At 42.7% G+C, this 26237-nt stretch overlaps 1 protein-coding gene across 4 annotated transcripts in view; it reads left to right on the top strand.

Moving 5' to 3' along the window:
• The window catches only part of LOC124788055 (proton-coupled amino acid transporter-like protein CG1139), a 237693-nt gene that overhangs the window by 191921 nt on the left and 19535 nt on the right, over nucleotides 1-26237 (top strand). For all 4 annotated transcript variants that reach the window (XM_047255131.1, XM_047255134.1, XM_047255133.1 and 1 more), the window contains 2 exons: nucleotides 14302-14423; nucleotides 23179-23263. In XM_047255131.1, the coding sequence (XP_047111087.1) occupies nucleotides 14302-14423; nucleotides 23179-23263 (207 nt within the window). The remainder of the gene's footprint in view (nucleotides 1-14301; nucleotides 14424-23178; nucleotides 23264-26237) is intronic.

The raw sequence follows: 26237 nt of genomic DNA on the forward strand, positions 1-26237 counted from the left end.
GTTGGCGTCTAGAGTATTTGAGACTGGCGATATACATTCATATTTTAGGAAAAATATCACCCACACAATTCTGAAGATAGCAAAGCCGACAAGTATGAGAATTATCGCAGAATCAGCATAACAGCTCATGCATCGATGTTGCTGACAGCCGGCCAGTGTGGCCACGCGGTTAAAGGCGCTTCAGTCTGGAACCGCGCGACCGCTACGGTCGCAGGTTCGAATCCTGCCTCGGGCATGGATGTGTGTGATGTCCTTAGGTTAGTTAGGTTTAAGTAGTTCTAAGTTCTAGGGGACTGATGACCTCAGATGTTAAGTCCCATAGTGCTCAGAGCCATTTGAACCATTTTTTGTTGCTGACAAGAATAATACGCGGAAGAAAGAAAAAAAATTGGGGATCTGTTAGGAGACAATCAGTTGGCTTTAGGGAAGGTGAGGACACAAGGCAGCCGGTTCTGACACTGCGGCTAATAATTTAAGCAATACTGAAGTAAAATCAAGACATCTTCATAGGAATTGTGAACCTGGAAAAAACCGTTTGACGGTGAAAATTGGGGCAAGATGTTCGAAATCCTGAGAATCAAGAGTTAACGATAAGGGTCGGAGAAGAACAGCGGAGTGCTCTAACTGAAAAGGGTGTAAGACTGAGATGTAGTCTTTCGCCCTTTCCTTCAAGCTATAGACAGAAGCTATGGCGGAAATAAAAGAAATGTTCAAGAGCTGAGTTAACATTTTATGTGAAAGGATATCAATGTTAAAATACGCTGATGACAATGCTGTCCTGAATGAAAGTGAAGAACAGTTACAGTCTAACGAGTACAGAATATGGATTAAAAGTAAATCGAAGAAAGACCAAAGTAATGAGAAAAGGTAGAAATGGGAACAGAGAGGATCCTAACATCAGAACTGGTGATCAAAAAGCAGATGAAGTTAAGGAATTCTGCTACGTAGGCAGCAAAATATCCCATGACGGACGGAGCGAGGAATATATAAAAAGCAGACCAGCACTGACAAAAAGGGCATCCCAGGCCAAAAGAAACCTACTAGTATCAATACATTAATCTGAGGAAGAAATTTCTGAGAATCTACGTTTGGAGCACATCATTGTATAGTACGGAAATGTGGACTGTGGAAAAACCGGAAGAGAAGATAATCGAAGCATTTGAGATCTGGTGCTACAGACGAGTGTTAAAAATCAGGTGAACTGATAAGGTAAGGAATGAAGGAGTTCTCCGCAGAATCGGCGAGGAAATGAATATATGGAGAACATTGATCAGAAGAAGGGAGAAGCTGAAAGGACATGTGTTAAGACTTTTGAGAATAGTCCCCATGCTACTAAAGGAAGCTTTAGAGGGTAAAAACTGTAGAGGAAGACAGAAATGTGAATAAATTCAGCAAATAATTGAGGACGTAGGCTGCAACAAAGGGATATGAAATAGAACTATCTAATAACTTCAAACGTAGATGACACTGGTGGCAGACTTATGATGGAAAAGTGTATTCGGCCTCAGAAGGCTACTGCTTGCAAATCAGTTGTGCATTCCATCTTAGCATATTGCTCGAGTGTGTGGGACTCATTCCAAATAGGAGAGAATATCACGGAAATGCTGGGATACCTAAAATGGGAGACTCCCGAAGATACACGCAGTTATCTCGCAAAAGCCAACTTACGATGTTTCAAGAACCAGCATCAAGCGAAGGATTTAAATACATTCGTCAGCTCCCAACACGGCACTCTCATCGCGACCGAGAAGATAAAATTAGGCTTATTAAGTGCACAAAGAACAATCTTTCTTCACGCAATGCACACCTTATTGGAACAGGAAGAGTCTCAAACGTATGTCGAAGTATTAAGTACCCCCTTCCGTGCACTTTATATTGCTTTGCAGAGTATGTATGTTGACATAGACGTAGACGGGAAGATATAAAGTTTTCCGCCAGGTATAGAGATGAAGTTTTTTCAATGTTTTCAAGTGGAATTTTGTTTCACATTCGATTGCAACATACCGCGCAATAATGTAAGTCAGGGGCCAATTTTATTTGTGAAATAGTTTTATTCATTAAGTAGTTGCATGTGCCATTCAAATTTGCAAAAATCGAATGCCTTACTGCCATAAAAGATTTGCTTTAGGCAGTTAGTCACCGATTAAAATTCATCCACAGTTGGTGAATCTTCGTATATCCATCTTCCGACAGGTCGAAGGACGCCACCGGTTACAATGTTTTTATTTCAGTCTGAATGAGTCATTCAGCTGAATTTAAAAGTCTTGCTTTAATAGGTGTTGACTTCTTCGCAACTACCCACCATCTTCACGTGCCTCTAAGATGAACTGGGATTTCATGAGGATAACCGGATAACCCCCATAATACACCTCGATATAAGACGTAAATCAAATCGACGCCTGCGAAGATGAATTCCTACCTTCCTGTTTAGGATGTTGAAAGCACCAGCACGTCAACAAGTGTGCTGGTTGGCAGTACTGTTTGGAGTAGATGGATCAGATTTAAACTATACATCTTTGGGGCACGCGAGCTTAGCTTCTCATATACAGGATCTTCAAAAAAAAGTGTCAAATAACTTGAGAGGTGGTAGTACTTATCGAAACAAGAAAAATAAATCCAACAAACATGGGTCCGGAAACTCGTTCTTTCCACGATACAGAAGTGTTTATAGGAAGGCTGCGCTACGCTTGTGTGCGGATATTTTTCATATTAGCACAATCGTGGTATTGGCGCTCGGTCAAACGTGTCGGCAGGATATTATGATGTCTTACTCACAGCATTCTACCTACCTTTAGGTGGCCTGCAGTCAGATGTGTGGTTCAAGTCGTATCGTAGGCTACGTTAGTTTTCGTCATGTTTGTGTGCGTCATTGTGCACTGCTGTCAACCCTGAGCACGTATCATGGTGTTTTACTTTCTTTCAAACGCGGATTCACTTCGTGTTTACTATGGTTCAGATGGGTCTGAGCACTATGCGACTTAACTTCTGAGGTCATCAGTCGCCTAGAACTTAGAACTAATTAAACCTAACTAACCTAAGGACATCACACACATCCATGCCCGAGGCTGGATTCGAACTTGCGACCGTACCGGTCGCTTGGTTCTAGAATGTAGTGCCTAGAACCGCACGGCCACTCCGGCCGGCTACTGTGATTCCGCTGTTTGTACACACAGATGGTGTAGTACATTTACATTTTCTCTCTTCCACCTGTTGTTAGCAAGGGAATCCTAGTAATCACAAGTGAAATGGTGGATATGATGTTGTGCTGCGGTTTAACAAATGGACGTAGCCTGCGAGCCTGTGCCCTCTACGCCGAAAAATATCCACAGCACTGAGCACCCTCTGATAAGCTATTCGGCAGTCTTTTCCAGCGTCTGAAGGACACAGGTGCCCTTGCACCTCAGAAGACTGTCAGTGAAAGGCTCCGCACAGTTCTCACGCCTAAAGTGAAGGAGCGTGTTCGCTGGAAGAACCACCTGGGCCTTGTGTGCGACGATTAGCAGCAGCGGAACGCGTGTCTCACTCTCTTATCTGTGCGGAGGGGGGGGGGGGGGGGGGAGTGTACCTCATAAACAATTGCACAATTGCTGTACCCATATCATCTGCAGCGCATTCAGGCCTTAAGACCACAGGATCATCACGTTCTGTCAATGGCTGTTGCAGAAGTGTGCGAAACATCCACTGTTCACACCCGAGATTTCATTTACCGACGAGGCAGGTTTCGGAATAGATGGTGTTACGAATTTACATAACCAGCATGTATGGGCAGATGTAAACCAGGAGCAAATCAGGAAAGAGGGCAGCACACTGATTCTCATTCAAAGTAAGGGCAGGCGATAGGTTAGTAGGGCCGTACGTGCTTCCACAATGGTTAACGGGGGCGCATAATCTGGACTTAATGTATTGCCTACCTTGCCGGAGGCTGTGCCACTGCAGCAAGGAATACAAATGTGGTTCATGCGTGATGGTGCACTAGCACACTTGCGTCACAACGTGCGCGAACATCTGACGCCGACATTTCAGGACCGCTGGATTGGTCGAGGGGAGGGAGGGGGGGGGGGGGGGGGGAGGGGCATTCCCTGACCTGCTCGTTCCCCAAACCTCAATCCCCTAGAATTTTGGTTATTGGAACACTTGAACGAATTGGTCTACGCCACGCCAATCAACGATGTGCGGACACTACAGGGTCGCATCTTCATGCCAGCAGGTACAACAAAAACCTGGTGTACTTCAAAGGCAGCGTCATTCATTACGCCGGAGGGCAAAAGGGTGCATTGTCATGAATGGACACCGCGTTGAACACCTCCGTAAACATAAGGCCGTTGCAGCATCTCTGAATATGGAAGTTAATAGGAATATAAAAAAAGGGAGGAAGGTTTATCTGTTTAGCAAGAGTAACATAAGGCAGATTTCAGACTACCTAACAGATCGAAACGAAAATTTCTGTTCCGACACTGACAATGTTGAGTGTTTATGGAAAGAGTCCAAGGCAATCGTAAAATGCGTTTTAGACAGGTACGTGCCGAGTAAAACTGTGAGGGACGGGAAAAACCCACCGTGGTCCAACAACAAAGGTAGGAAACTACTGCGAAAGCAAAGAGAGCTTCACTGCAAGTTTAAACGCAGCCAAAACCTCTCAAACAGAAGCTAAACGATGTCAAAGTTAGCGTAAGGAGGGCTATGCGTGAAGCGTACAGTGAATTCGAAAGTAAAATTCTATGTACCGACTTGACAGAAAATCCTAGGAAGCTCTGGTCTTACGTTAAATCAGTAAGTGGCTCGAAACAGCATATCCAGACACTCCGGGATGATGATGGCATTGAAACAGAGGATGACGCGCGTAAAGCTGAAATACTAAACACCTTTTTCCAAAGCTGTTTCACAAAGGAAGATCGCACTGCAGTTCCTTCTCTAAATCCTCGCACAAACGAAGAAATGGCTGACATCGAAATAAGTGTCCAAGGAATAGAAAAGCAACTGGAATCACTCAACAGAGGAAAGTCCACTGGACCCGACGGGATACCAATTCGATTCTACACAGAGTACGCGAAAGAACTTGCCCCCCTTCTAACAGCCGTGTACCGCAAGTCTCTAGAGGAGCGGAAGGTTCCAAATGATTGGAAAAGAGCACAGGTAGTCCCAGTCTTCAAGAAGGGTCGTCGAGCAGATGCGCAAAACTATAGACCTATATCTCTGACATCGATCTATTGTAGAATTTTAGAACATGTTTTTTGCTCGAGTATCATGTCGTTTTTGGGAACCCAGAATCTACTATGTAGGAATCAACATGGATTCCGGAAACAGCGATCGTGTGAGACCTAACTCGCTTTATTTGTTCATGAGACGCAGAAAATATTAGATACAGGCTCCCAGGTAGATGCTATTTTCCTTGACTTCCGGAAGGCGTTCGATACAGTTCCGCACTGCCGCCCGATAAAGTAAGAGCCTACGGAATATCAGACCAGCTGTGTGGCTGGATTGAAGAATTTTTAGCAAACAGAACACAGCCTGATGTTATCAATGGAGAGAGGTCTACAGACGTTAAAGTAACCTCTGGCGTGCCACAGGGGAGTGTTATGGGACCATTACTTTTCACAATATATATAAATGACCTAGTAGATAGTGTCGGAAGTTCCAAGCGGCTTTTTGCGGATGATGCTGTAGTATACAGAGAAGTTGCAGCATTAGAAAATTGTAGCGAAATGCAGGGAGATCTGCAGCGGATAGGCACTTGGTGCAGGGAGTGGCAACTGGCCCTCAACATAGACAAATGTAATGTATTGCGAATACATAGAAAGAACTATCCTTTATTGTATGATTATATGATAGCGGAACAAACACTGGTAGCAGTTACTTCTGTAAAATATCTGGGAGTATGCGTGCGGAACGATTTGAAGTGGAATGATCATATAAGATTAACTGTTAGTAAGGCGGGTACCAGGTTGAGATTCATTGGGAGAGGGCTTAGAAAACGTAGTCCATCAACAAAGGAGGTGGCTTACAAAACACTCGTTCGACCTGTTCTTGAGTATTGCTCATCAGTGTGGGATCCGTACCAGATCGGGTTGACGCAAGAGATAGAGAAGATCCAAAGAAGAGCGGCGCGTTTCGTCACAGGGTTATTTGGTAACCGTGATAGCGTTACGGAGATGTTTATCAAACTCAAGTGGCAGACTCTGCAAGAGAGGCGCTCTGCATCGCGGTGTAGCTTGCTCGCCAGGTTTCGAGAGGGTGTTTCCCCCTACTTATACCTCCCTAGGAGATCACGAATGTAAAATTAGAGAGATTCGAGCGCGCACGGAGGCTTTCAGACAGTCGTTCTTCCCGCGAACCATACGCGACTGAAACAGAAAAGGGAGGTAATGACAGTGGCACGTAAAGTGCCCTCCGCCACACACCGTTGGGTGGCTTGCGGCGTATAAATGTAGATGTAGATGTAGATGTAGAAACACATGTTTATCCGGCCGTGCGGTTCTAGGCGCTACAGTCTGGAGCCGAGCGACCGCTACGGTCGCAGGTTCGAATCCTGCCTCGGGCATGGATGTGTGTGATGTCCTTAGGTTAGTTAGGTTTAATTAGTTCTAAGTTCTAGGCCACTGATGACCTCAGAAGTTAAGTCACATAGTGCTCAGAGCCATTTGAACACATGTTTATCGCAGAAAGTATGCATTTCCGGACCTATGTATGATTATGGGACTTATCTCAGAGAGTAAGCATTTCCGGACCCAGGTTTATTGGACATCTCAGAAAGTATGCATTTCCGGATTCATGATCATTTAACTTAATTTTCTTGTTTCGATGAGTACCACCACCTCTCAAAGTATTCGGAAGAAGAATTCATTTCAATTATTTTTTATTCCCGTGTTTTTTGACAACAGTACTTTTAATTGTTGTTTTTGAACATCTTTTCAGTTAAATATATTACAGAATCATGAACTGCCAAAGGCAGAATCAGTTGGTCACGGATTGTACGAATGGTAGAGGAATAAGTTAAAGTTGATATTATTCATCAGGTATTTGATACAGCAAGCTTGTATATCATCATTACAAAGCGAGAAGTGTGCGTGTGCTACAACTCACAGCCGCTCCCCTTACGGTCCTCGCTCTTACTGCGACAACTAGAAAGCGCTCTTTTACGATTAGACTAAAGCTGCTTCAGTATGCTACTCGTGTTCCAAGCACAAAGGCGTTTATGAAAAGCCACCTCTATTCCCTTAATGCGTCAAGTACCCGCTACTAGCGCGATAAGATTTAGATACCGCGGACAATGCACAGTCGCGTTCGCGGAATGAATGTCTTAACACGCTTTTCATGTCAAACATTGTGATAAGGTGTAGATGGAGCCTTACGCAACACGGGAGCGAGCTGCCGACTCATGGAAGTTTGCACGTTAATCGCGGAGGATCAGTAGCTGGCGAATTGTGAGATACGCGGAGATAGGGGGGCGAATCAGCAAGATAGTTATTCATCAACGATATATCGACATTTGTTTAGTCTAATCAAACACTCGTACTGTATTCTCATTGATAGCAGGAATTTCGCTTCTTCTTGCGTGCATTCTCAGATAGGCAGCAATCTCTTAATAGTTCGCGTGATAACCGAGTACATACTCCGTCCATGATGATAACGAATTCAATGGGACATTAAATCCTTATCTTCCCTTCGGTTTCTTTGGTGGATATTCTAACTTGTACAAATGAATTAACGGGCTGATTTTTTAGGCTTCAGCCTTGCCAGCGTACACTCTTGTGACTAAAGAACTGTTCAACCAGATAAATACATTGGACTAAAGGTTCCAATAATTTCACATACTGTCATGGTACTATAAGCTATCATCTTGTAACGTGTGTCTTCATAATCTAATATTGAGATTTCTACAGGTAGCTTATAAGGAGGCATATTGTTTATTTGCAAGATTTTATGTTTTTAATCACACATAAAACGTCACGGTTGTTAGCATCTCGCTAAAAGTCTTTCTTCGCTATTCTCTCTTAACATCTGTGAGAGAACATCAGTGACTTAATATGCTGCCATGAGAAGTCAACGATTAACGGTCGTTCTTATGTAACGACACATGGTACTACAAAACATGTAACTTTTCAAAGGCGTTTAGGAGAGATAATAGCGTGGTGTTTTAACAATGATTATATTCTGTACAGATCCAGTGTTATGTGTTATTTCAAATATATCTCGTAAGCCTGGGTGCAGCAACAGTGAGGAAGGGGGAAGGGGAGGGGGTGTTGATTAACGGCCATCATGAGCACTTGCATGTTTCTGAAGCCTCGGGGCTGCATAAAAAATATTAGTTATTGTTTGAAAGGTGGACGTGGTGAAGAAACGACCATTACATGACAATACGGAAAGCAGTTTGGCTATATCAGTACTCCACGATCCAAAAAACTGATTTGCATGTGGTGAAGCCCTGTACATTTTAGTCCAGTTGTTGAAGATGCAGTCAACGACTTCTCGCAGCACGTACAATCTGCTTTGAACCATATAGAGTCCCTCGATCTTTTGTCTAAGCCGACCCCAAAAAGAATGAATTTGTGCAAATTCGAAATGGTGAGAGACTGGAAGTTCACGAAAACAATCGGAACTGTTTGGAGATATTTGAATGGGTGCTATAGAAAATGAAGTGGCAAGTTGATCCGTATATAGAAGCAAGAACAAGAACGTTTCCAATAAGTTTCTTTGAGTTGGTGACGCTATGCGCAGTCCATATGAGATTATTATTGCAACATAGAGTGTGACATTGTGCTACGTTCCTCTAACAGTAAGTTAAAAATCATTTAAAGTGATAAATTCGTCACCAAAACAGCTACAAGTAATTTTGATGCGCGGTGTACTTTCGTCGGGCGGTCTCTTCTTTCATCTACGTTGTCTGTCGTCGAATAAGTAATTCGATAGAATCCTATAATATCTAGCTTTGTAAATCACAGCTATTTAAATTTTAGCTAAACACGTTTTAGCTTGATGGTACGTCAATCACCTGTTTAGTTTCTTATAGTCCAATTAGCTGGGAGTTTCTTTCAGTGTTTCAGAGAGACACGCTTGTCTGCATCTTCAGTCGATGGCTGCCTCTTGATCTCGAGGCTGGCTACTGCGTTATTGACGAGACAGAATGCGAGATCTCTGACAATTTATGTCGCTTATGAGAACAAGGTCAGGCCATTACGACGCCCGACAGGGATACCAAAGTGTAAACATTCGGTCTTACGTATCATTTGCTTGAAACGTGTCCAGAAGAGCGCATATATCATCGTTTTATTACATGCATCAAAGCTTTTTCAAGACATCTTTTGAATAATGAATTGGCTGAAACAACACATGTCACATGCGATGATCATGTGGTCTGGAAAGAATTCATTTTTATTTATATTTTGTATACTTTTCTATTCATGTTTATCATTTTAGTCGCTCAAAATGTAATACTTACGAGTGTAAAAATATCGTCTCACTCAATTTTTACTGCGTTTCACTAATGTCGACCATCACATCTGTAACCGGAGCAGTTTCATACCTCGAGACAGTGAAGATATCGGATGGAACATCCAGCCAAAACTAATATAGCGGCACCGCTTTCTTTGTTCCTAAATTACTACCACTGCGTAAGGAATAAAATAATAAATAATACCACCTATTGAATTTCACAGCTGTCTCGTATTTCAGATCACAATCCTTTAATTTATTGATTCAGTTACCACAATGAATATTAAAATGATTTTATTACCGCACTACCGCGCCTTAAAAAACGACACGAAAATTACGACACACGTTATCAAATTAAACATTAAGGTACGTTGAATACACGTTGAACATTATTAAGAGTGTTGGCTGTGATATACATATATCAGGAGATTGGAAGATAACAGAGAGAAGTCGAGGTTTGCATCACACCTGCAGAAACACTCTCGATCGTTATAATAATAATGCTAATAACTTCCCTTCCATGTGTTCTATTTGTTTGTGCAAGAGCTTTACTTTGTGCAAACCGAGGCAAATTATTCCCATTTCTTGCCAGTACGGGATATCAAACCGTCTCTGTAAATGTTACTGTCGGCTGCCGCTCACATTCGAGGGGCGTTCAATAAATGCGACACATCTTTTTTTCTCGGCCAGTTTCGGTTGAAAGATGCGGAATTTGCTGTGGAACATCGCTTAAGCCCCTATAGCTTCAGTAAGTTCCAATAGGCCGTGGCGCTATACATAGCCTTCAGAATAATGACCTTAACTGAGATGCGTTCCAAGCAGAGAGCTGTCATTGAGATTCATTTGGCTGAAGACCAGAGCATCATAGATATTCATAAGTGCTTGTAGAATGACTACGGAGATCGGCAGTGAACAAAAGTACGGCGAGCCGTAGGGCGAGGCGTCTGTCGTAATCGTAATAACGTCCCGCAAACTTGTACGACCTCCCCGAGTGCAGGCCGTCCATACACAGCTGTGACTTTTCCAGTGTTGGAACGTCCGGACACTCTTATTCGAGGTGATCGACGGATCACAAACACCTCGCTGCTCAACCGGACGTCTCTGTTGGTAGTGCTGATACACATGTCCACCAGCTGGGTACTCTAAGGTGTGTACCCGCTGGGTTCCTAGCCGCCTGAGAGAAGACCATACAGAGTAGCGAAGGGACATCTTGCGGAATTGTTTGCGCGTTACGAAGCCGTTCGTGACAATTTTTTGTCGAATATCGTAACAGGCGATGACACACGTGTTCATCACTTCGAACTGGAACCAAACCCGCAATCCTTGGAGTGGCGCCACACCACCTATCTTTCGAAAAAAAGATTTATAGCTGCATCCTTAGCTGGTAAAAGCATGGTGACAATATTATGGGAATCTAAAGGGGTTATTCTGTTTGGTGTAGTCCCTAAAATCCGAAGTGCACCGTGCTATTCTCAGGAAACTCGAGAAATGACTTTACCTTGCTCGACGCCAGATAAATGCTAACGAACACCTCAATCATTTGCAACCGTTCGCTCGACGAAAGATCCGTACCCAAAGACTGGAAAGTTGCACAGGTCACACCAATATTCAAGAAAGGTAGTAAGAGTAATCCACTAAATTACAGGCCCATAACGTTAACGTCGATATGCAGCAGGATTTTGGAACATATATTGAGTTCGAACTTTGTGAATTACCTCGAAGATAACGGCCTATTGACACACAGCCAACATGGGTTTAGAAAACATCCTTCCTATGAAACACAACTAGCTCTTTATTCCCATGAAGTGTCGAGTGCTATTGACAAGGGATTTCAGATCGATTGCGTATTTCTGGATTTCCGGAAGGCTTTTGACACTGTACCACACAAGCGGCTTGCAGTGAAATTGCGTGCTTATGGAATATCGTCTCAATTATGTCACTGGATTTGTGATTTCCTGTCAGAGAGCTCACACTTCGTTGCAACTGACGGAAAGTCATCGAGTAAAACAGAAGTGATTTCTGGTGTTCCCCAAGGTAGTGCTATAGACCCTTTGTGGTTCCTTATCTACACTCCTGGAAATGGAAAAAAGAACACATTGACACCGGTGTGTCAGACCCACCATACTTGCTCCGGACACTGCGAGAGGGCTGTACAAGCAATGATCACACGCACGGCACAGCGGACACACCAGGAACCGCGGTGTTGGCCGTCGAATGGCGCTAGCTGCGCAGCATTTGTGCACCGCCGCCGTCAGTGTCAGCCAGTTTGCCGTGGCATACGGAGCTCCATCGCAGTCTTTAACACTGGTAGCAGGCCGCGACAGCGTGGACGTGAACCGTATGTGCAGTTGACGGACTTTGAGCGAGGGCGTATAGTGGGCATGCGGGAGGCCGGGTGGACGTACCGCCGAATTGCTCAACACGTGGGGCGTGAGGTCTCCACAGTACATCGATGTTGTCGCCAGTGGTCGGCGGAAGGTGCACGTGCCCGTCGACCTGGGACCGGACCGCAGCGACGCACGGATGCACGCCAAGACCGTAGGATCCTACGCAGTGCCGTAGGGGACCGCACCGCCACTTCCCAGCAAATTAGGGACACTGTTGCTCCTGGGGTATCGGCGAGGACCATTCGCAACCGTCTCCATGAAGCTGGGCTACGGTCCCGCACACCGTTAGGCCGTCTTCCGCTCACGCCCCAACATCGTGCAGCCCGCCTCCAGTGGTGTCGCGACAGGCGTGAATGGAGGGACGAATGGAGACGTGTCGTCTTCAGCGATGAGAGTCGCTTCTGCCTTGGTGCCAATGATGGTCGTATGCGTGTTTGGCGCCGTGCAGGTGAGCGCCACAATCAGGACTGCATACGACCGAGGCACACAGGGCCAACACCCGGCATCATGGTGTGGGGAGCGATCTCCTACACTGGCCGTACACCACTGGTGATCGTCGACGGGACACTGAATAGTGCACGGTACATCCAAACCGTCATCGAACCCATCGTTCTACCATTCCTAGACCGGCAAGGGAACTTGCTGTTCCAACAGGACAATGCACGTCCGCATGTATCCCGTGCCACCCAACGTGCTCTAGAAGGTGTAAGTCAACTACCCTGGCCAGCAAGATCTCCGGATCTGTCCCCCATTGAGCATGTTTGGGACTGGATGAAGCGTCGTCCCACGCGGTCTGCACGTCCAGCACGAACGCTGGTCCAACTGAGGCGCCAGGTGGAAATGGCATGGCAAGCCGTTCCACAGGACTACATCAAGCATCTCTACGATCGTCTCCATGGGAGAATAGCAGCCTGCATTGCTGCGAAAGGTGGATATACACTGTACTAGTGCCGACATTGTGCATGCTCTGTTGCCTGTGTCTATGTGCCTGTGGTTCTGTCAGTGTGATCATGTGATGTATCTGACCCCAGGAATGTGTCAATAAAGTTTCCCCTTCCTGGGACAATGAATTCACGGTGTTCTTATTTCAATTTCCGGGAGTGTATATAAACGATTTGGGAGACAATCTGAGCTGCCGTCTTCCGTTGTTTGCAGATGACGCTGTCGTTTATCGACTAATAAAGTCATCAGAAGATCAAAACAAACTTCAAAACGATTTAGAAAAGATATCTGAATAGTGCGAAAATTGGCAGTTGACCGTTAATAACGAAAAGGGTGAGGTCATCCATGTGAGTGCTAAAAGGAACTCATTACACTTCGGTTACACGATAAATCAGTCTAATCTAAAAGCCGTAAATGCAACTAAATACCTAGGTATTACAATTAAGAACAACTTAAATTGGAAGGAACACATAGAAAATGTTCTGGGGAAGGCTAGCCAAAGACTGTGTTTTATTGGCGGGACTCTTAGAAAATGTAACAGACCTACTAAGGAGGCTGCCTACACTACGCTTGTCCGTCCTCTTTTAGAATACTGCTGCGCGGTATGGGATCCTTACCAGATATGACTGACGGACTATATAGAAAAAGTTCAAATAAAGGCAACACGTTTTCTATTAGTGCGAAATATGGGAGAGAGTGTCACAGAAATGATACTGGATTTGGGCTGGACACCATTAAAAGAAAGGCGTTTTTCGTTGCGACGGAATCTTCTCACGAAATTCCAATCACCAACTTTCTCCTCGTAATGCGAAAATATTTTGTTGACATCGTCCTACATAGAGAGGAACGATCACCACGATAAAATAAGGGAAATCAGAGCTCGTACGCAAAGATATAGGTGTTCATTCTTTCCGCGCGCTATACGAGATTGGAATAATAGAGAATTGTGAAGTTGGTTCGATGAACCCTCTGCCAGGCACTTAAATGTGATTTGCAGAGTATCCATGTAGATATAGATGTAGACATCCCCATGAGAAATAAAGGCGTCACACTAATTTGTACACCCGAGAGAAGCTCACAAAACGTCATTGGAATGATTTTACGCATCCCGGTTCACGCACCTTCCAACTTCTATCTTTTTGAAATAAAGAAGGATGCAGTCCGTAGGAATCAGTGCGCGATTGATGGGGAGGTTATTGCGCAGCAAGGCGTTGGTTCCGACGTCGACCAGTAAAGTGATACCATGCGGTCATACAGGATATCCCACTAACTTGGCATAAGTCAATCGCGTTGAACGGAGGTAAAATTGGGTTTTGTAGCCAAGAGAGTGGGGAATAATATGGTGTACTGGAATCCTAAATAAAACCAACTTGCTTGCAGAAGAGAAAAGTGCAGCATTAGTTATTGAACGCTCCTCGTTATATTGTCAGTTAAGTAGCAGTCGAGTGTGGTGAACGTATTTCCACTGGAGCTGGTGGCGGCTTTCTCCTGCGACCTGTCATTGGAGAGGCGTGTCACGGTTGGCCGTTGGCCGTTGTTGCAGGTGAACTGTTCGCAAGTGCTGAGTCAGCGCGTGCGGCAGCCCAGCCTGACTTTCGCCGGGACGGCGGGCCGCGCCTTCGAGACCGGACCGCCCGCCCTGAGGCGGTACTCCAGGGCTGCACAGTAAGTACGAGTATTCCACGCCCACTGCCACAGGAGCCGAGCGGCTCTCAGAACTCTCATATACGCCGTTGTGTCTGGGTCCTCATCTCATTCAACGGGAATGACTAACTGTAGGCCTATACTTATACACCAATGGTCAGAAAAAAAACAGAACACCTCGAACGACTAGAAATAGGACGTTCATATACACAGGACATGTGCATTAGTATATTCTGCAGAAGGGATTATCATTTGAACCATGTCGGCCGGCGTGTTCGAGGTCAACACCGATATCATGACGCTACACCACCTACCGGTGAAATGTGCCTGCGACTATAAACAGAAGGTGGGATTTGAGTAGACGTGCAGGACGCTTCACAGGCGTACGGACGAACCGTACTATCAAATGAATGAGTTTGAAAGATGACGCATTATTGGCATGGAAGAATGCGATACATCCATCGGGGAAATTACTGCTCGAGTGGAACGAACTGTTTCGGCAGTACAACCGGTGTGTGCAGATTGGTTCACGGAGGGCCGCAGACCACGACGAGATGGGTCAGGTCGCAACACCCAGACCACCCCCCGAGAAGATCGACACCTCATCCGAATGGCAGTTCAGGACACATCTGCGTCCTCCTCGCATCTGACGTAACAGTGGAACAGTGTAACACATCGTACACTATCAGGAGTGGCAGTCCGTCGCCGTTTATCAAGGCATGGGTTACGTGTGCGACGTCCACTTCTCCGCCGACATTTGAGGAATTTGCAGAAACATGATAGACGGCAATGGCATAAGGAGATACGTCACTGGGGACAGGACAGTGTTTTCCGGCGAATCCAAGTATTGTTTGTTTGTAAATTGTGGCCGCATTTTGGTTCGCCGCAGACGAGGGTAGCGGCATCACAGTGACTGCATTGGCACAAGAAATAAAGCACCAACTCAAGACCTTATGACGTGGTGCGCTATTGGGTATAGTCACAAATCACATTTGGTTCGTGTCCGGGACACTTTGACCAATGTGACTTACGTGAATGACAAATTTCTAAAATTTAACGACTATTAACCAAATTAACCTACGGTTATCTTAGAAGCTAGATTAAGAAAAGGCAAACCTACGTTTCTTGCATTTGTAGACATGTAGAAAGCTTTTCACAATGTTAACTGGAATACTCTCTTTTAAATTGTAAAGGTGGTAGGGGTAAAATACAGGGAGCGAAAGGCTATTTACAATTTGTACAGAAACCAGATGGCAGTTATAAGAGTCGAGGGACATGGAAGGGAAGCAGTGGTTGGGAAGGGAGTGAGACAGGGTTGTAGCCTCTCCCAGATGTTATTCAATCTGTGTATCGAACAAGCAGTGAAGGAAACAAAAGAAAAATTCGAAGTAGGTATTAAACTCCATGGAGAAGAAATAAAAATTTTGAGGTTCACCGATGACATTGTAATTCTGTCAGAGACAGAAAAGGACTTGGAAGAGCAGTTGAACGGAATGGACAGTGCCTTGAAAGGAGGATATAAGATGAACATCAACAAAAGCAAAACGAGGATAATGGAATGTGGTCGAATGAAGTCGGGTGATGCTGAAGGAATTAGATTAAGAAACGAGAAACTTAAAGTAGTAAAGGAGTTTTTCTATTTGGGGAGCAAAATAACTGATGATGGTCGAAGTAGAGCGGATATAAAATGTAGACTGGCAATGGCAAGAAAAGCGTTTCTGAAGAAGAGAAATTTGCTAACATCGAGTATTGATTTAAGTGTCAGGAAGTGGTTTCTGAAAGTATTTGTATGGAGTGTAGCCATGTATGGAAGTGAAACATGGACGATAAATGGTTTGGACAAGAAGAGAATAGAGGCTTTCGGAATGTGGTGTTACAGATGAATGCTGAAGATTAGATGGGTAGATCACATAACTGATGAGGAAGTATTGAATAGAATTGGGGAGAAGAGGAGTTTGTGGCACAACTTGACTAGAAGAAGGGATCGATTGGTAGGACATGTTCTGAGGCGTCAAGGGATCACCAAATTAGTATTGGAGGGCAGCGTGGAGGGTAAAAATCGTAGAGGGAGACCAAGAGATGAATACACTAAGCAGATTCAAAAGGATGTAGGTTGCAGTAGGTACTGGGAGATGAAGAAGCTTGCACAGGATAGAGTAGCATGGAGAGCTGCATCAAACCAGACTCAGCACTGAAGACCACAACAACAACAACAATCAAATTAGAAGCACTTCTCAAGATGTCGCTTACTTTTCGATAATACTGCGTTCTGGTGATCAGCTTGTTTAGATACTGTTAACATATCGAGAGACAGCGCTTTATCTTTGCATCTAGAGGCGCGTAATCGATACCAGGCTTTGTAGCCATACCCGTTTAGAACAACAACGAGACGTCATTTTTCAGCAAGACAATGCAGGACCACATGTTGCTGCATGGACATATGCCATCTTGATATCACAGGATGTCAGCATTTTGCCCTGGTCCGCCAGATCACCAGACTTGTCGCGAATCGGAAATGTGTGGGATTTTGTGAAACTACGGGTGCAGCGTTGTGACCCAACGCTAAGCACCGCAGATAAACTTGGGACCAAGTGAATGTAGCATGGATTGCTGTACCATACGTCGCCATTCGCGCCTTGTACGTGTCGATGCCATCACGCATAGAACAAGTTATCAGAGATCAAGGAGGTCCTTGTGCCTACTAGGCAACAGGACACATAATGAACCGATGTGACTGACATGATAATCATTTCTGCAGAACACACTGATGTACATGTCCTATAAATATGAACGTCCTATCTCCAGTCGTTCAGAGTGTCATGTTTTTTTTCCTGAAATATAAGTGTATTTAAATTTACACATGTTATATAGTTTTCATTTGAGGCCTGCGACTGTACTGTACGATTTTTATGAAAATATATACTCTAGAAGTCACTTGTTACTAATATTTTACTAACACGACGCGTTTCAGCAGCGTGCTGCCAATGTAATGTGCTTCCACAGTTACTTTAACTAGCGTCAATTCGTATTCATTACAATGTAAAAGTAACTGTAAATGCACCTTATGATGGCACCATGCTGCCGAAACCCATGGTGCTAATAAAATATTAGTTACAAGTAACTGTTGCCGTATACATTATGTTGTAAAAAAGGTATCCTTATAGTATCTTACAGGGTTTCCAATACAAAACAAAATTTCTCCCATTCCCACAAGATGGCAAGTGCTACATATACTTGTATAGCATTTCAGTAACGACAAAGGTTACTAATTACTATTATTATTATTAACGTGCTTTGTCACATAGCCTAATCTTACTTGGTTTACTTAATTGCAAATTTTGCTTGTTGACACAAAAAAATATATTTTAAGGATTGCACAAGTTCTCTTACGATGGTTACCGCCTTAAAATTGGTAAGGAGTTTGTTTTACAATTGGTGACTTCAAATCTTTTTTTATATAACCTTTATTACGATAGGGTCGGATGCTGCGACGAATCTTTTACATGAGTTCGTGATGCCTTCATCTGACGTTCTTTTTATTTGATATACTATAGTACAATTTCGGTCTTAGACCATTTTCAGGTATCTAAAAAGGAAGCATTATACAGTCCCTGTATTAGTATCACCTACGATTCAGAAAAGGAACAAGTCCTATAACAAGATATACTAGGAGGGAAGGTCGATATTTTTAACGTATTTACAGTAGCAAGATTATAATTATTTTGCAGAAATTGCTTAATTAAACTTTACAGCTCATTGTTATATTTAATTATCGCCCATCATTGGTCCTCAATTATTTCTCGGACTCATTCCGCTCTCGGTCTTCCCTTTCAGTTTTTACTCTCTGCAGCTCTCTCTGATACCATGAAAGTCATTCCCTAATGTCATAACACACGTCCTGTCATCCTGTCCCTTCATCTTGTCAATATTTTCCACATATTCCTGTTCTCGCTGATTCTGCTGAGAACCCCCATATTTCTCATCCCTTCAGTCTACCAAATTGTCAGTATCCTTCAGCGTTGGCTAGCATGGTGGACTCGCATTCGAGAGGACGACGGTTCAAACCGCATCCGGCTATCCTGATTTAGGTTTTCCGTGATTTCCCTAAATCGCTTCAGGCAAATACCGGGATGATTCCTTTGAAAGGACACGGCCGAATTCCTTACCCACCCTTCCTTAACCCGATGGGGCCGATGACATCGCTGTATGATCCCCTCCCCCAAATCAACCAACCACCCAATCAGTATCCTTCTATAGCACCACGTCTTAAATCCATACATTTGGAAATTATCTTCCATTAAAGTATTTATGGCAGAGCTTCTGAATCAGTATTATTAGTTCCTTCCTGCTATTTGGCCAATTTACTGCTTCCATTATTACACGTGTCAGCTTTATGCTTCTCTGCCTACCCGAGTTGCTCCATTCCAGTGACACATGGTCCGCAGTTTGTTGACCTCCTGTGCAGGAACACATGGCGTCGTTGGTTATTTCGAATCTATGGTAGTAAGCCTTAAGTTTTTTGTGTCCCGTTAACATCGCTCTGAAATTTGGAGAGATCAGTAACCTGATTTACAGTCTTTGGTGCACCGTTGGAAAATATTCCTTTAAAATGATTCATTTTGTAGTCTGCTAGAATTTTTCCTCTCATTCTTTCAGAGCTACTTTTTGAGACGTGCGTAAGTGAAATGGTGTAACAGGTTCAGTTTCAATGGAACTGCTTAATGACAAAAATAAGTTAAAACCATGTTATTTAAATTGATAATAAACACGTTTGATGTGTAGCAAAGTTGTAACAGGATATCAGGATGAAAATAACAATTCGAGTCGGTCATAATGTTTCAAATATCGTACTAGTATTATCCGGAGTTGCAAAAGCTCTTTCGGATTACAGGAAAAATATAACCTTACATCTGCTAAGACGCTCACTATGCTATGTACGAAATAATACTTGAAAGTTACATGATACAAAGGTTAGTGACTGAAAAACCGTAAGCTTTCAGTTATATGTACTGTAAGCAAAAGATCCTGATGGAATCTGGCGTGATCGATGATCGAACAGTGATCCTACATAAAATTACACGTCGCTATTGTGACTACACGTGCACAAGGAAAACGTCAAGTATTCATGTTGTTTTTTCACAAATTTTAATGTTGGTTTTCGATTGAGAGTCTATAAAAAATACTTTCAAAAATTTGTACGCCAAAATAAACAAAAAATTGGAGTAAACATTTATCCGAAAATGCTTCATTTTTTAGTCATTAGTGAAGGGAAACTTTTTGTGTTATTACTGATAAAAGTTAACTTGGTTATAGACGCCTTCGGAATTTCCTAGGAGTGTAACCCACTCTATAAGCGATTTAGCTGTTTTCCACGAAGCGGTACAGTTAAACATGGATGGACCAGTTCAATTCTTATGCATTCATCTGGCCTCAGTGACCTGGAACTTTAGTTGACGTTATCCAGTGAACAGTCGACATGTAAAGATGTCACATCTTCTGTTTTGTGAAACTTTTCGACACCATTTTGAAATTCTTTGTTTCGACAACCAATGTTCGGGCGTCTTTATATGTGTATAAAAACAAGAGGAGAACATTTTGAACTCTGCATCTTGCGTAAATATGAACATTTCTCATTAGGTGACAAGTTCTAACATATCATGCGCCATTGTAGAATGCTTTTTCAATAACAAGGTTTCTATGTACCATTTTCTCCTTTCTTTTGCGTCTTTCCAAAGACTGTATGCATACTCTGTTTTTATACACTGAAAATTTCTGCCGAAAATTGGAAGAATTATGAATAAAAGTCTTGGCTGTCAGTCAAAGTGAACCAAACTTCAGTTCGTAAGTGACTAACCTCTTTATAAGAACAGTTTAGATCTCGGTGGCCTATGTTAATTACATTTACCACGTTTGACAACTATCTTGACGTTCTGTATTAATTTTGAGCTGTGTTCTATGCATTTCACATAGTCCGAAACGTCGTTTCGCAGTAGTCATAAGCTGTCGAATCAGTGTCCAACGACTTCCATTCTAAACAAACATGCAAGTCGACGAATGCTCCTCAGTTACTCCTTAACAGTTGTTGAAGCGTTTCCTGAGTTGTAAGCATTTGCTCGTATGAGGTGTTCAACGTTATTCCACACTATTATTCAGACAATGAGGAAGAAAGACCAGAAGTTAATATCCCGTCAAAGATAACGCCATCCAAGTACTAGCCCAGACCAAATAAGAATGAAGTAGTAAGCCAGTTCTGTTCTTTTCGGAAAAGCCGTTTCGAAATTCATTTGAAGTGATTCAGGGAAACGATAGGAATCGAAAATTCAGGCACTTCCAGAATCATATGGACCCTAATATTGCTACACGCGGTGTCTTAGCGAATAAAGTAGCGGAAGTGCTATTGCACAAACACTGCTCCAATATGTGTTAAGCATTGGCGGTATTTATGTCAACAGAAAGCGGATGTGTACGACGATTTCGATTACTAAAAGCGAGAGGATCCGTTACAATGTGTCGACATCGCGTTAAACTTGACTCTGGGTAATAACAGCTCAAAAGAAACATAAATAATTGCTGCATAACTTTTTCTTGTTGATTCGCATAGTCCCCTCTCAGGATACTTTACACTTTTCCTTGCTACAATTTAACAACGATCAACCAAATTAGAAGCACTTTGCAAGATGTCGCACACTTTTCGATAATATTGCGTTCTGATGATCAGCTTGATTAGATACTGATGACATATCGAGAGACAGCGCTTTATCTCTTGCTCTAGAGGTACGTAATCGATACCTGGCTATGTAGCCATCGTGTGAGTGGCTGTGGCAACCCAGGAGGGCAAAGTACGACATTTCGCATATTTGATTGCGGCACTATTTTAGGAACTTGTCACGTACACCTGGTTTGTATCCTGTTGATAGATAAATTTTTCATCGATAGCGTTTGGTCGCGAATAGGAGATAGTGCCTAAACATTCGAATGGTCAGACTTTTCCCAGGCTTCAGTTACAAACCTCCTCACAGAGTGTCATGGAGTGATTGACACTGTTGACAGGCATGTTCTTCCGTCGGCTGAGCACGTTAACTAGCCGGTCCTGCACACGAAGAACTAAAGCCTTTTTAACGATACATCCAAAGAACTACTTCAGCGTCTTACATTTAACAGTGCCGTACGTCCGCACACATTTTTGTATTCTTTGGGCAGTAGCCGAGGATACCAGGGAGAGATGCCCGCCATGTGCCAGAAGGGAATTGCCTCTAATTCTGCTGCCTTTCAGTGAATGTACGAAAATAAATATTAAATTTTTTAAACCGATTTTGTTATTAGGACGTAGCAGAGTAGAAGGAATCAATGTGTTATCAGTGTTTGTTGACGCAATATTAGAGTAAGATGAGAGATATAAGAAAAAATTGTGCAGAACATAACAGCCACCCGATAACACATCTAAAACCGAATCAAAAATTTCACTGCCTCAGAAAACTAAGTACGAGATTTATCATTGTGACAGTGCCTTAATACTATGTCTTGATCGCAGTCACACAAAAAAATCATCCTTATCGATTAAAGTCATTTTGCTTCTTATTTCTATTAGAGCTACATTTCAAGGACACTGCTCTAACTTTGGAGCCACCCTGCTACGTCTCGCACAAAGGCTAAATATACTAGGTGATTATAAGTTCCAGTTTGAAAGCTCTGTAAAGAAAAGAACCGTTGATCAGAGAAATGTCAAATTTGACCTGACTATTATTAAGTGGAAAACGTTATGGAAACAAAAAACAATTGACCAAAATTTTCTCTCTAGTTTCCGCTGTAAGCACCATAACGTAAATCAGTTGGGCTACAAATGACAAATGAACCATAATGCGAACTCTGTGGTGTGAGGTGGACATACCTTACTCTGCAACGTGCCTGCCGGCTCAAGTTTGACATTCAACAGCTGTGGTACTGTTTGCGCCCATCCACCACGTCAAGATCGTAGGACATTTGATAGGAAAAATTGACCTGAGGCAAAACACCGCATAAAAAGCAACTTGTCCTGAGACCAGAAACCAAATAACAAACACCTCCACGTCATTTATTTTTCATATTCTGCCGATTACAACGCCATGTGGTGGTAAAATTTTCGGTGTTCTTTTCTTTTTCTTTTGTTTAAATTCCGTAACGTTTTTCCATTCTTTGACAATATTCCGTTCAAATCTGACGTCATTCTGAGCACTGGTATTATTTTTTCAGTGTTTTGAAACAGCAACATTAAGGAAAATCATCCTTTACATAACAGAGCCAGTGTTTAAGTCACTCACAGTACCACACCATTTTCTCAGGATTTGCTAAATCCCCGTCACTGTGGGAGATTCTCTGTACAATTTAGAAGTTGTACGGAGAAGCCAATGGTTAAAAATATTTTACATATGTCCGTGAGACGAGTAGAAATAATGTATACGATATAACACTGTCTTAGTTCAACACAGAAGCTCAGTTTTTCGCAAGTGATCAAGCAATTAACAGCGCAGCAGTTTTGACGAAATCTCACAGTAACATAAAACCCTAGGTCCCGCGTTCGAGTCCCGGTCGGGGCACACATTTTTCAACTGTCCCCCTTGATATTTATCAACGCCTGTAAGCAGCGAAAGATCTAGATTTCATTATAAGAATTGTTTTGTGTTTCAGGCATTCCGCCAATCGTGAATTAAGGTAGCGCATGAATAACAAGCGCAATGCTGTCCTTAAATAGGGCTGTACGTTACTGTGAACGCCTCTGACCACGCCCTCTCTGTTACAGCAACGCGGTGGACGTGCTACTGCTGGCGACCTACTACAGCATGGTCTGCGTCTACATCGTCTTCATCGCCACGTCGCTGCGACAGGTAAGCAGGACACTGGATTAGCCCCACGTTCGCCTCTTGGAGCTTCTCGGACACGTACAGTTGAGGCTACGTGACGTCTTTGCACAAAGGCCACCACAAGTGTGACACCTGTATTCCGCTCTCGTGCCGGAGACCGCAGGCCCACGAAGTGCATTAGGGCATCACGCTCAGCAGTCACAATCAACCACAGAGTGACGACTACCAATTACTGTCTCTGGATGGCAACGGCACAGAGAGGATATTCGTTCAAAATTTTGTTGACAGGTGGACTGAATAACACGTCAGTTCCAGAAACAAACAATGTTATTATTTGTGTGGTCATCAACTTCTGTCTCCATTGTGGTCTGTTGGTGCAGTTGACAGTGATAGCAGTTGATATGACGTGATAAAATGAAGTAGAATCACACAGAACATATACAGGTATTTGACGCACTTTCTATTATTCAGACCACTGCAAGTGCTTCATTGGCGAAAAACGAGAGATATTTGTTAATAAGGCAACTCTTTGTCGGTAACTTGCTGGTACATACAATGAGAGCACGAAATGAAGCAATATTTAGCAGAGGTCTTGTTATTTATAGAGAAAAGGAACATGGTTATCCCTGCACTAGAAAGAGCACACCGCCACATTAAGGTGTAGACACAGCCAAGTGTTGAATATTAACGAACTATCAGTTTCTATATCTTCATGCGTAGTACGACCTGTCAGCAGCAGGAATACTCGCTGTCACTACACGTGGCATTTTACTAGTGCCACTGGTTCTGCAGCACTGAAGACGTTGGGAGACGGTACCGTTTTAACGCTAACGTTTGTTACCTATATTTTTCCACCCAAGATGGATACCGGCCGAGTATAGCCTTGGAATAAACGATTATTAACAGCTAATGCTGTTTCCACAAGTTTTTAGAAAACGTTAATAATTTTTAAAGAAAAATTTTGTAACTTGTAGTATAAGGTAGTTACAAAGAACTCAAATTGGCATTGAAGAATGAATTTATCCGTTCCGCATCTTCAGAACACCAGATATAAGCAAGTAACCACTACAATGGAAGAAACATGGCAATCTTGTGCCACAATAAGGAAAGAAAGAGCATACTTTCTCCCCAGGAATAATATGCAGAAGGCCATAAAGAAAAATATGTTCAATACGTAAATCAAAATTTACCAATAGCTTAGTATAAAAAATTTTAAAAATGTTTGAAATAAAAATAAATAAATACAAACACACGCACACACACGCAACGGATATAAGTCCAGATATTTCTGTTGTCGACTGAGGATGGTGTACTGAACAATGTCACGTCTGTACGTACGTCACTTGCAGACTAATAATTAAAGATAGTAGAATTCGTTTGTTTTACAGGTTGGGTCGTACCTAAAAGTATACATGCTTATTTTCCCCCAGGCAGCAGGGGAGGTGTTGAAGTGTGGACGCGTCGACGCAAAACGGTTAGTCTGTATTAACAAACGTAGTCTACTCAGTGGTGCATTAAGGCCATGCAGAAAACATCAGATCGTAAAGTTTGTGACGCGTTTGTGGGAAGACTGTCAGATAAAGAGAAAAAAATCACAAAACACACAAAACATACTGAAGTACTAAATATAAAAATGTCTGCATTTTATACCCAGTCTTCTTCTTCTTCGGTTATCAACCCACAGGTTGGTTGGCAGCAGCACGCCATTCCGTTCTTTTGTCAACTTTCTTCTTCATATCTGCATAGGTCTGGCACCCGATGTCATTTATTACTTGTTGAATGTAGCTTAATCTAGGTCGTCCTCGGCGAGTTCTTCCTTCAATGATTCCTTCTAATATTCTCTTAATGAAATTGTTATGCCGTAAAATGTGACCTATGAAGGTTATTCTTCTTTTCTGTATATTTCGCCAAAGAGATCTGTTTTCTTTCACTCTTCTGAGGACATCTTCGTTTGTAGCCTTGTCTCGCCAGCTGATTTTTTCCATTCTCCGGTAGCACCACATTTCGAATGCTTCTAATCTTCTCTTTTCTTCTTTTCCACTAGTCCAAGTTTCACATCCGTAAAGGGCTGTACTCCACACATAGGTTTTCATGACTCTCTTTCTTACGTCTAAACTAACATTTCTACTCGTCAGTAAGTTTCTTTTTCCATTGAATGCTATTTTGGCAAGTTGTATTCTGTTTTTAATGTCACTTTTGCTCCTTCCATCTGCTGTTATTTTGCTACCTAAGTAGTTAAATTCTGTAACCTGCCCTAGTTTCTCTCCCTTTATTGTTATTCGTATGGGTTCATTGTAGTTCAGGGCGCCACTCACCATCACTTTAGTCTTTTTCTTATTTATTTTCATTCCATACTGTTCTTTTAAGGTGTTTTCCATTTCATTGAGTGCGGCTTCTAAATCTTCTTTCCTTTCTGTAATTATGGCGATATCATCTGCATATCGCAACATATCTATTTTCATTCCGTTAAGTTTTATTCCTACTTCAATATTCTCTCTTATTTTGTCTATTGCTTCTTGGATATATGCGTTGAAAATTACTGGAGATAGTGGGCATCCCTGTCTCACTCCTTTCCTTATTCTTGCTGTTTCTTCTTTGTTTTCCTTCTTAACTAAGGCTGTTTCATTTTGGTATATTTTAAAGATTATCCTTCTATCATTATATTTCAGACCAGCCTTCTTCAGAATTCTAAACATTTCTGGCCATACAACATTGTCAAATGCCTTTTCGAGGTCTACGAAGGCTATAAATACTTGTTTGTTTTTGGAAATTTGTTTCTCAATTATTAGTCTTAAAGATAAGATTGCTTCCCTCGTCCCTACACCGCTTCTAAAACCGAATTGGTCTTCACTTAGAGTGCTATTCAATTGGTTTTCAACTCTTTTCAAAATTATTCTTATTAGAATTTTTGATGCGTGTGAAAGAAGACTGAGTGTTCGATGGTTTTCACAGTCCATAGTAGATGCTTTCTTAGGTATGGGGAATATGATGCATTTCT

Source organism: Schistocerca piceifrons, chromosome 3 (genome assembly GCF_021461385.2).
Source record: "Schistocerca piceifrons isolate TAMUIC-IGC-003096 chromosome 3, iqSchPice1.1, whole genome shotgun sequence".
Lineage (NCBI taxonomy): Eukaryota > Metazoa > Arthropoda > Insecta > Orthoptera > Acrididae > Schistocerca > Schistocerca piceifrons.